The following is a 12,310-nucleotide window of genomic DNA, read 5'->3' as shown; positions in this document are numbered from 1 at the left end:
TTTCTTTTAATGATCAAACTAAAAAAGAAATAGGTTCACATTAATTGCAACGGATGGGATACATCTTATCACTAAATCAACCTCTTTTATTGCACTTTATTCAATGTATTTCCTATATTTATTCTTTCAATTAATAATGCCGTGTTTTGGGCCAATATTGTCCCGTATCTTTGAAGGTATGTCTATTTTGGTCCCTCAAATATAACCTTGCACATATTTAGTCCCTTAAGTATGCTAAAGTGGAACACCTTTAGTCTTACTGGCGCAATGTGTTAAAAAACTAACAGTGTTACCCAACTCTGATTCATGAAGCAAATCTTCTGCTCTGAAGCAAAACGTTTCATCCCCTTTTATTGGATAACGCAAATTACCACTTTAATTCCTCATTTTTAGATAATGTCTTCTAGAATTTTGACCTTGAAAATATCACCTTATGTGCTAGTTTTCAATGAGAATATATAGCCGCTGTAAAAATAATAGCCGAAAATATATATAAAATTTGTATATTTTTTTTTGATATATCCATTTTGTATGTTAATATACAAAAATAATACAAATTTATTATATATTTTTTCGGCTACCAAATGTAAATAGTTTCTGGTACGGGCTAAAAGTGATAATATAACATGGTTATTCTTGCTTCAATAATATGCCTAGAAGTGATCCTGACAACTCTATTTTTTTCAATTTTTAATTTTTTTGGACAAATCAACCGAAATTTTTAAATGTATATATATACAAAAAAATATATATTATATTTTGGCTATTATTTTTAAAGCGGCTATACAATATCATTTTCTCATTGAAAGCTGACATAGAAGGGGATATTTTCAAGGTCAAAATTTTAGAAGACATTATCTAAAAATGAGGAATTAAAGTGATAATTTGCGTTATCCAATAAAAGGAGAGGAAATGTTTTGCTTCATAGCAAAAGATTTGCTTCATGAATCAGAGTTAGGTAACACCGTTAGTTTTTGAACACATTATGTCAGTGAGACTAAATGTGCTCCACTTTAGCATACTTAAGGGACTAAATATGCTCATGGTTATATTTAAGGGACCAAAATAGACCTACCATCAAAGATAAGTGACAATATTGGTCAAAAACTCTAATAATGCCTTAATCTCAAGTTAATTCTAAATGTTCGTTTTATTTAGGCCTAATTTATGTCAAATCATATTCAAAGAATCCATTATAATTATAATAATACTTTTTCCATTATTCATAGTAGTACTTGGGAATCTACCATACTTTAGGGGTCGTTTGGTAGCTGGTTAGAGAAGAGTTATTCATGTATTAAAATTAGCATAATTTTATACATTGTTTGGTTAAAGAAGGGGACAAAATAATTTCCACATAGAAGTTGTTTTTTCTCTCTTTTCCACATAATATGTAGCATTGCTAATACAATATTTAGTTCATGTTTTTCTTTTCCGCATAACTAATACATGTATAAGTTATGAGGGATCTATGTATTCTTTATGTAGGGTAGAAGGTGGAATAACTTATACATGTATTAGTAATATTTGTATTAAAACACAAAATGACAAGAATACCCTTTATTCAAACTTGTATTTTTTTGTTTAAAAAAATATATTTAAATTATACTAACAATTTTAATAAAATAAAGTAAGCTAATATAAATAACACTCACATTATATTTATATTACTAATCCTTATATAACTACCGCATAATTAATCCATGCATAACTAATCCCAACATAACTCAACCTGGCATAAATTATCCCTGCATAACTGATCCCTACATTACTTATTCATGCATAACTAATACATACATAACTAATACCTACATAACTAATACATATATAACTAATTACCTGCATAGCTCTAACCGACAACCAACCGACTCCTCACTTTACATAAATAAAGACAACATAAGCGAGTTAAATTGATTTCTTTTCCTTTTCCTTTTACTTACCTTCATAACATTTACTAAGAGCCCGTTTGGATGAAATTGTTTTAAGTGACTTTTAAGTCAAAATAGTTTTTAAGTCATAATTTAAAAATTTTAACTTTTAGCTTTTGATTTTTTTTTTTGTCATTTTAACTTAAAAGCATTTTTTTATTTTATTCAAACACTATAAAATGACTTAAAAATTATTTTGACTTAAAAACACTTAAAACAACCAAATCCAAACGGCTTCTAATTCCTTTCAACATCTATCCTTGGAAACTGCTCTGATATAGGATATCCTATTTAATGTATTTGTATTTTTGGTATATGTGTAGTTATTTAGTCATAAATCATTAAATCTCCTTTTTGTTGCTTATTTTCTTTCTGTATAATAGGCCACCACCTCTTCCCTCATATTCTCTGTATAGCTAGTAGTATATGTGTATTTTGCTTTTTTGTTTCCACCCACCATTTCATTGTCATCTCATCCTTCAACTCCCCATCCACCCACACGACCTCCCTTTCGTGGTCTTCTGTTAAACTCCGTGAGTCTTGCATGTATCTTTGGTTCTTTTGTATTAGAGGGAAAGAAGCAATCTCGGTCAACAGAGAGGTGAAATCATTTTGCTCATATTTTGAAAATCATATCTAATGCTTTGTTGCCCATTTTGTAGGTGGTGTCACTGTAGATCTGCTGCTTCACTTGTTTCTCTTTCAAAGGTAAATTTATTTCTCTTTTACTCGATCTTCTCTGTTGCCTCCATTTTTTTTGGTGATTTTTCTCCCCCTTTTCAAAGTTTTTTTTTTTTTGATTATTTTTGTGTCGCTTTCTCATTTTTAGTTCTGGGTTTGTGTGTAAATTCCATTTATTTGAGATGGTGGAGATTTCCCTTTAGAATTTTCACTATTTTCTGTGTTAAAAAGCTCCTTTTTTTGGCTGATTTTTGACTTGGTGCATACCTGCTTCCACCTCTTTTTTCGAAATTAAGTATCTTTTCGTTCTTTGATGGTTCTTTATAGAGCTGTTTTAGAGATGGAATGAGTTAAAAGCTTGTCTTTTTTGAAAAAAAACAACTCTTTTTAGCTCTTATGTTTAGATGGTTGGAAAGACATTGATTTTTATTTGACCAATTATATTGGATATTTGGAAATTAAGAAATTTTTATCTTCCTTCTTTGGTTCTTGATGTCTACCTACATGTAATCAGATTGCAGATGTATACCCTTTTTTTATTTGTAGTTTCAAGTAAATCTTGTTTCTTTTCTTGTCAATGTTTATATTTGGCTTGGCCATGGATGTTTAGTTCTTTGATATCTTCTCTTGTTTATTTCTCCTGGGGTTGGTTTAGGGGATGGGGTTTCTATATTTCTAGTGGGATGTTGTTTTCTGGTTTGCTGTGCTTCAATTTACCTTTACTTATATTTGAAGACTAGGGTGTTTGATAGGTTTTATCTGGTTCTTTGGTATGCAATGTAGTTGTGGTATGAGAATACTTTTACATAGTTGTTGTTGCTTAAAGTATTCCTACTACTTCAATCTAACAGAAACCATTTCACTCATTGTAGTGCAAATTTTCATGAGGTGCACTCGATCAGTTGCTTTCAAGGCAATGTAACATTGACTTTTTACACGGTTCTCTACTTTCCAGGTTACTGAAGGACTAGGTGCGGGTCTCTGCACTCTGCAGTTCCTTCTTAGACTCTCTTGTGGATTGTGAATAGAGTATAACATAGCCCTAATGCAAGGGCAACAAAGTACCATCGGTTCATTTTCAGAAACTTTAGATTTTGGTTCTACTTCAACATCGGGTGATGGTATAGATCAGCAGATGTGCTGGAATAGTCGTGTACCAGATTATGTGGTATCACCTAATGAGAATAATATTTCTTTTCTTAATCCTGTGAGCCAAGAGAGACGGAACATAATGGGGTGGGGTTTAGGAGAACCGAGCTCCACAAATCATGCTGGTCAGAGTGAACGGAAAAGAGATCATGGTTGGTCATCTACAATGAATGCATTTCCGGAACCTTCTCACTTCTCTGACGAACATCAATATGGGTCGCCCAACATTCTTTCATTGAGTAATGTAGAAGTAAATTTGAACAGTGTTCAGATGGCTAACAGCAGTATATTCTCTCAAGGTTCTAGTCCAGCTACACTTCCTCATGATATCAACACAAATTCAGGGTTTGAGGGGCACCATGGTAATGATGACAGTGAAGATGACTGTCAAATAATGGAATGTACTCCAGCATACAAGTCTGATTTACCAGGAAAAGAGAGGATGTCATCTGCTACTGCTTGTCATACTTTTGCTGGGCCTTCTGGTACTAATGGATTCTTGATAGATGAAAATGATGGCAGGCCAGGCTCTTCGTTGGATGGTCGTCGCTTATCTTGCAAGAGAAAAGCACTTGAAGGACATCTGGGCCAATCTTCAGCAAGTGGAAGTAGAAATTATATTCCACATGCCGAAAACAGCTTATGGCATTCTCTACCTTCTCCACATAGTATGTGCACAGGTGCAAGTATCTGTGCTCCAACAGAAGGGAGCAGAAGCATCAATTTGTCAGAGCAGCTTAACCCAAGACTTGGGCTTTCAATGGGAGGACCCACTTCAGAAAGTCCACTTCGTTTACCTGCTTCTGGACTTGCCGGAAGTTCCCGTAATACTTTCAGGCTGAGGGTTAATAGCTCACATCAACAGGATACCATTCCCAATAACCTGTTTCCTGCTGTGGCGGATGCTGGAAATGTTATTGTGTCATCTGACTGGCACTCATCAAGGGTCTTCCATAATAGTTCTTTGAATTTGATGTCTATGTCTGCAGCAGATAATGTAAATCCTCAAAGCCAGGCCCCGGTGGTCCATGTTCCTTCTCTGCATCGAAGTTCAGAGGCTAGGTGGGATTTAGCACCTAACTCGAGATCTAGCAGTTCATCAAGCTTTTCTGCATCTAGAGAGAGAGACTCTGCACCATATCAAGAACCCCACTCAAGAAGTTTGTCAAGGAACATTTCACAACATCCAATGTTTATACCTGCTACTGATGCAAGAAATCTGAACCAAAATCCTGTCAACTGGAGTTTAGCTGGTGGTGGGAATATTTCCAGTGTTGGAAATGTTGCATCCACATCTCGAAGTAGCTCGAGTTCACACTCCAACTTGTCTTCTCCTTCTTGGGTTCAACACAGAAATCCTCCACAATATTCCCGGAGACTGTCTGAATATGTCCGAAGGTCTTTGTTGTCTTCAGCTGATGCTGAACCTGGAGGTCATAGTGGTATTAGTCCTTCACTATGTCTGAGTGCTGCCTCTCGGGCGTTGGAACTTTCTGGCAATCATGGACATCGTCAATCAAGGTCAAGGTCCACAGCATTGTTGGAGAGACATCTTGATGGTGGTATTGGAGCTTCTCATTCTAGAAGGACTTTGGCTTCTGCCAGTGAAGGAAGAAGCAGGCTAGTCTCTGAGGTATGTTCTGCAACTTATATGGTCAAATATGCTTTCACATTTGTTATATGAAGCCAAAGTGGACTTAGACCCTAATCTGCTTATAATAGGCCTTATTTACGTATCACTCAATAATTTGCTTACCCATAGGAATATTAGGGCATGCATCGCAATAAAATCCAAGGGTCACTACAATAACATCTCAATGAACCTAAATTTGTGATCCCAAATATAGCAGATTGAGCTTTCTTACTTATGTCCCTCTCAGGTTTTGCACAGATAATGTATGTTACTCTTGTAGTTGTGGATGCAAATGTATTCTATAGTTGTATCCTGAAATATCCAACTGTGTTCCTCTTGACGTTTTGTCACCACAAACCGGTTAAACCTCTTTGATGATAAAATTTCTGAAGTGCTTTTGCTAGTGTCTACGCTAGATGTAATTTAGTGGGATCTTAGTGTAATGTACAACCTCTCACAAGTGCATTATCTTATAGGGAGTTAGGAGTCCATTTTACCTTTTTATTCTTGGATGCAGTTTCCAAGCTTTGATGTGGAAAAGGTCTGCTCTTTTGGTTTGGGGTTTGTTTCGTAGATTATCTTTCTCTCATGCAATTATTGTTACAAGGAGCAATGGTGCATTTAGCTTATAGTTAATAGTGTTAGCCTCACCTAGTTTCCAGCTTAATTGGAGGTTTTTGTAAAAGACTAGAATGAGAAAGCTTTAATTCTTTTTTATGGATGTAGTTTGCATTGTAAACTGTCCATTTATTACCAATAACTGGCCATTAATCACTTTTGTTGAACAGATTCGCAATGTATTGGATCTTATGCGCAGGGGAGAAGGCTTACAACTTGAGGTTAGATTCTTGAGTAGGATGATGGCTTTATAAGTTTACAGCTTTTCTGTTCTATTGGATTACAAGATTCTCTATCACCTACATGGTCTGAGGTACAACAGATGTTGCTACAAAGCCAAGAACCTTGGTTTTGGCTGCCATGGCTAGACTATACTTTGTGCTGAAAAGCCAAGGCTTCCTCTGATGTTTTTGCCTTTATATTTTTTTTCCATCTTTATTCTTTTTCAGCTGAGTCTTAGGCGGTTTGTTTTTCCTTGTCTGGAGGAATATGAAGTAATAATGAACCAACTTGATGTGTAAGACAGGCTAATTTGAAGGATTTGTTGCTAGCAGTCATTTACTTCAAACTTCTATTTCTACGTTTCAAAATGTGTTTTTGAAAGTCAGATATATAAATACTATTTTGTAAACTAGAAAGCACGTGCAGAACTATCAACCTGTATTATGCTATGCTCTTTACTTGCATGCCTAGAGCCTGCATAAAAAGTGCTGTGTTACTGTGTATAAAGTGAGCAAACAGCAATATATCATCAAGTTTTGCTCAAGAGAGGAAATAAATAAAACTATTCTGTTTTTTGTTTAGATCAAAATTCATTCGTTGGATTCCTATTATTCACCCTGGAGATAAAGATCACGGTCAGGGCATCATTTTACTCGTTAACTTATTTTCCATTCCATTCGTAATGGAAGTAGTCATTTTCATTGATGAAGAGAGTGAAAGAGCTTTCTTCTCAGTTCTATATGTGCATATGATAGATTAGATATCAAAAAAATCACATATGGAATTTAATATCCTTATATTCCAGGATGTTATGATCCTTGATCAGTCAGTCTTCTTTGGAATGGCGGATATTCATGATCGCCATAGGGATATGCGGTTTGATGTTGATAACATGTCGTATGAGGTTAGTTGGCTAAATAGAATTGCATTATACTCTATGCAAACGTTGCTAACTTGTCCAGGTGCTGTGTTTGCAGGAGTTACTGGCACTTGAAGAGCGCATTGGGAATGTGTGCACTGGACTGAGCGAAGAAGCTATTTTGTGCCAGTTGAAGCAGCACAGCTATATTTGCGTTAAATCAGAAGAACCCATCGATGCAGAGCCATGCTCTATATGTCAGGTACTTAATTTGAAATATTCTACAACTGCGACATGCCAGAGATCTAATAAAATATGGTTCATACACATTCTTGGAGTTTTCTCATTCAGGCGTTCTTATGGATTTCCTATAATTTGCAGGAAGAATATAATGATGGAGAGGATCTTGGTACACTGGAGTGTGGCCATGATTTTCATAGTGACTGCATTAAACAATGGCTCAAACACAAGAATATATGCCCCATTTGCAAAACAACGGGGCTGAATACCTGAGGAAGGCATTGAACCTTGTTCTCTTATTTAAGAAAGTCTTCTTGATGCCCACCCAAGAATGGCGCAACAAAGTGGTTTCCGTGGCATCTTGGAGAAAGATATTTGTATTTTTCTCTGTTTATTTTATTCTGATATTAATCTGGTGGATTTAGCACTAGCATCATAGTCATTCATTTAGGAAAAAATTACATTATTGCTCATTTGGAATTTACAGTTTCCCTACCAATTTATTGACACAATTGGTATTTATTTGGTTCATCCCCCCCCCCCTACCCCTACCCCTTTCCTGTTTCCTAAGGTGTCGTTTGGTACGAACTAGGAAGAAATAATCCCAAACAGAATCTAGCATTGTTTCATACAATAGGTACTCCTTTTCTTTTCCATAGAAAACATAGCATTGTTAATTCAATGTGTACTTCATGTTTTTCTTTTTTGCATAACTATACACAAATAATGCTAGTATTTATGTATTATTTTATGCAAAATTGTAATGATTCTACCGGTTGTTTTGAGTACTAGTTCCCTTTTTTGTGTTTTGAGACTTTTCATAGCTTTATTTAATGATTTATGACTTGCACGCATGGTCCGTATTGATTTTTGAAAAAAGTTTAATGTGAATTTTTAAAGAAAAAAGTGATTTTTGATTTTTAAAATGGCTAGAGTTTATGATTATTATGGTGGTTTTGTATGATGATTTTGAACTTTTATATATTTGATTGCTGTCTCGGGGTAACCTGAGGTCGTTTCAGCGCTTTATGAAGAAAGTTGGAAGTTTGAGTTTGAACTTTGAAAATCTTAGAGTTTTGATGATCGATTCTTTATTTTAGATGTTATTTTGATGATTTGAGCTTGCGAGCGAGTTTGTATGATGTTACTATACTTGTGTGGATGTTCAGATTGGAGCCTGAGGGGCTCGGATGGTTGTTGTTGTCTGATTTGGTATGACTGTTGTGTTGTTGGTGTTGTTGAACTGCAGATCTCACATTTGTGAGGTCCTACTCGCAAATACGAGTCTCACATTTGCGAGATTATGCTTGCATTTGCGATGTTGGAGGGGGATGGGTAGCTTCGCATTTGCGAAGCTATGTCCACTTTTGCGATAGGGGTGGCCTCCGCAATTGCGATGAGCTAATCGTATTTGCGACTCTGGAGAACAGGGGACAACTTCGCTTTTGTGAAGACGATTCCCCATTTCGATCCCTGTTCGTATTTGTGGACGCAATTGCGAACAAAAGTTCGTAATTGCGATACCTGCGACTAGGTAAAATATGGGAATTTTGGAACTTAGTTCATTTTACACTATTTTTGAGACCTAGACTCCATAAAGACGATTATTGGAGAGCAATTTCTTCCCAACTTCATATGTTAGTAACTTTTAACTTGTTTTCATTCAATTTCCAATACCTTTTCATAAATTTTCACTATCAAATCCAAGATTTCATAGAGTAGAAATTGGGATTTTGGGTAGAAATTAGGAATTTTATAAAATTGAGATTCAAAACCCAAATTAAAATCGGATCTCGAAACAAATCATATATTTGGACTCGAAGGTGAATGAGTAATCGAAATTTGATCTTAATCTCGAATTTCAATAATGTAGGCCCGGGTTGACTTTTTGTTGACTTTTGGATTTTGACTAAGATTGAACCCTTTTTGATTGAGGATGTTTCTTTTACAATTGTTTGACTTCCTTAGATGATATGTGACTAGGTTTTAATTATTCTGAGGAGTATTTCTAAGGAATATGATATTGGATTGCGGAATTTGTCCCGGAATGAGGTAAGTATCTCGCCTAGCTTTGTTGAGGAAATTTTTTCTAATAAAGATATTGTTTGCTACATGCGAGGGTGGTGCATATACAAGGTGATGAGCATATATGCATGTGCTAGGGTTTCCATGTTCGGGGAGGGGAGAGGGAGTTATATGCTTCTTTGTGCCTTGTTGAACTTGGTGATCCTTTGACTTATGCTTCATTTAATTCTATGACTATGGAGTTTAGTTATCCATGTTAGAACTTATGACATCTTAAAGGAATTTGATGCATTATTTTTGAGATTGTTTACGTACTTAACTTGATTGTAGCATTATGAGCACACATCAATACCTGTTATTTGCATGTTACTTGAGCTTCTTTATCTTTAATAAGAGATGATGATTGGGGCCTTAGGGTAATGTTTGTCACGATGGGTATTTCTGTGCGTTTGATATAATGTTGGCATGATGAGCATTTCCATGCGGTTTGAAATAAGATTGCCCGTTTGTTTTTTCCATGCGAAAAGAATGGGAGTTGAATTTTTGTTATGATTACTCATTCGCTAGACACATACATACACTCTACCTTGGTTCCATCTTTGGTTCATGTTTAGTATGTTTCTTTCACGTCTTTGGTCCTTATGTGGCTTACTTTAATGTTTCCTATTTGGTATACTACTATCATATCTATGTTCCTACCTTGTTTGTTAGCATCACGGCCAAAAAAATTCAACTAGTCGTGATGATACCTAACCCAACCCGCTATCTAAGCTAGTTAACAACTATCTAATTTTTCGAGATTGATTAAGAGAAGAAATGATATTACAATTGCTTTTATACAAGAGTTTCCCAAGGACTGGTAATACAAATCATGAGCTTCTAAGATTTAGAGTTTACAAAGCTAGTGTAAAATAAATATATCGTCTGTCTACATTATACGTAAACAGATTTTTCATAAGTCTAGAGCTACCATGAACAAGAGCCAGCTATACCCGGAACGTAGGTACGTCTCCAATGCTATCTCCCGTCATACACAGCAGCGTCAGCATCCAAATCTGCACGCAAGGTGCAGAAGTGTAGTATGAGTACAACTGGCCCCATATACTCAATAAGTAACAAACCTAACCTTAGGTTAAAAGTAGTGACAAGTTGGGACAAGGGTCAGAGTCCAACTCCAATAACCAGTAACAGTTCGTAACAATATAATAAAAATGGTACATGAAGTAACTCAAAGATATGATGCTTAGCTCATTCGCAGTTACGAAAAATAGGCATGCTTTTCAAGTATAACAGTAAATCCCAAGTTTTTCACCAAAAATACCAAAAATAGGAGTAAATTTGAAAACTATGATTTTTTCCCAAAAACTTCCAACAACAGGTAAGATGTTCCATTATCAAGTGGCATGAGGAAAGTATATCTCTATGCGTACATGTCAATGTATGCATGCCAACTGCAATACAATGCAGTGATAAAATCATATGCATACTCTTGGTGTATCAATTCACTCAGTCCTCCCAATCACTCAATCCTCACAGTCACTCAGTCCTTACAGCCATTCAGTCCTCACAGTCACTCAATCTTCCCAATCACTCGGCACCCGCGCTCAACACTCACACTCGGCACTCACATTCAGTAGGTACCTACGCTTACTGAGGGAGTGTACAGACTCTGGAGGGGCTCCTTCAGCCCAAGCGCTATAATAAGCCTATCATGGCATAATCAATAAAACATGCTACAACGTGCAACCCGATCCCATAGATAAATCAATAATACTTGTTGCGGCATGCAGCCCAATCCTAACAATATCCTCACAATCAGGCCCTCAATCTCGCTCAGTCATCAATCTCTCCAATCTCTCGGACTCACAATGTCATGAAAATCAGCCCAAAAATAATGATGTGATGTATCAATAAATAGTAACAGAGACTAAGATATGATATGCATATGAATGCGTACAACTGAGTATGTAATTGCAATGTAAGCAAATAACCCAACAACAGAAATGACCTCAATGGGTCCCAACAGGATAAGCATGTAGCCTAGACATGGTTTCTAATATGGATCACAGCTCAATTACTCTAGCATGTAGAGATTTCATGGTTACAGATAAGATCAGGTAACTACATAGTACCATAGAAATAACTGAGTCACAATTCACACGGTGCTCTCCCACATCCCCATCATCTAGCATTGTATGTCACCTCAACACCAAACACATAACACATAATTTGGGGTTTCATACTTTCAGTACCAAGTTTAGAAGTGTTACTTACCTCGAACAAGCCAAATCCAATACCAAGCAAGCCAAGCGAATACTCCAAAAATGTCATCCCTCACGTACCGACCTTTGAACGACTTGAAACTAGAAAAAAGTAACTCAAATACATCAAATAAAGCCTAAGGAAACAATTCTATCAATATAGGTGGAATCTTTAATCAAAAGTCCAAAGTTAACCAAAAAGTTAAAAGCTTCCGAAATGAGAATTTCCTTTCCAAATCAACCCCTCAACTTCTAGAAATTCAATTTTGACCACACGTACAAGTCATAATACCTGAAGTGAAGCAACTCAAAGCCTCAAACCGCCGAATGACGCGCTAGAGCTCAAAACGACCGGTCGGGTCGTTACATTTTCTCTACTTTTCTATCTTTATTTCTACGGATATTAGTTTAATTATGGTTTATATGTTTTTCTAGTATTGGTATGAGTCGATAATCTTTCTTCTAGGGTTTTGACGGAATTAATTATTGACCATGCTTATTTATAATTGAGACATTTTTATAATCTATTTATTCAACTATGTTTTGTTTGTTGTGAATTGAATGACCATTGATTAACTGTGCCTATTTATCATGTGTTGCTTGAAAAATAATACTCGATTAAGTTATTGCTGAACAACGTCACTTCTGAGTAAATTAAGAGATTTATTACTTGGATTTAAAAGTGGGATTAAAG

The 12,310-nt window shown here is 35.8% G+C and overlaps 1 protein-coding gene across 2 annotated transcripts; it reads left to right on the top strand.

The window, feature by feature from the left end:
• The first annotated feature begins 2,305 nt into the window (after window positions 1–2,305).
• On the top strand, window positions 2,306–7,850 carry LOC104241440 (probable E3 ubiquitin-protein ligase RHG1A). Of its 2 annotated transcripts, none has more exons than XM_009796386.2 (7): window positions 2,306–2,461; window positions 2,591–2,636; window positions 3,565–5,391; window positions 6,180–6,230; window positions 7,037–7,135; window positions 7,209–7,352; window positions 7,472–7,850. In XM_009796386.2, the coding sequence occupies exons 3-7, from the start codon at window positions 3,655–3,657 to the stop codon at window positions 7,601–7,603; spliced, it is 2,163 nt and encodes a 720-aa protein (XP_009794688.1). In that variant the 5' UTR covers window positions 2,306–2,461; window positions 2,591–2,636; window positions 3,565–3,654; the 3' UTR covers window positions 7,604–7,850. The 2 variants fall into 2 exon arrangements, with proteins under 2 accessions (XP_009794688.1, XP_070018554.1); XM_070162453.1 differs by having other exon boundaries at window positions 3,482–5,391.
• Window positions 7,851–12,310: the final 4,460 nt, after the last annotated feature.

The sequence above is a fragment of the Nicotiana sylvestris genome, chromosome 11, assembly GCF_000393655.2.
Source record: "Nicotiana sylvestris chromosome 11, ASM39365v2, whole genome shotgun sequence".
NCBI lineage: Eukaryota > Viridiplantae > Streptophyta > Magnoliopsida > Solanales > Solanaceae > Nicotiana > Nicotiana sylvestris.
The sequence above is the reverse complement of the archived record's forward strand: the minus strand, read 5'-3'. Positions and strand labels throughout refer to the sequence as shown.

Excerpts from the sequence above, each read along its gene's own strand:
- LOC104241440 (XM_009796386.2), top strand. The coding sequence starts at position 3,655 with ATGCAAGGGCAACAAAGTACCATCGGTTCATTTTCAGAAACTTTAGAT. Across the intron at positions 5,392-6,179 it reads GAAGCAGGCTAGTCTCTGAG|ATTCGCAATGTATTGGATCT; the intron begins GTATGTTCTGCA and ends TTTGTTGAACAG. Across the intron at positions 7,136-7,208 it reads TTGATAACATGTCGTATGAG|GAGTTACTGGCACTTGAAGA; the intron begins GTTAGTTGGCTA and ends CTGTGTTTGCAG.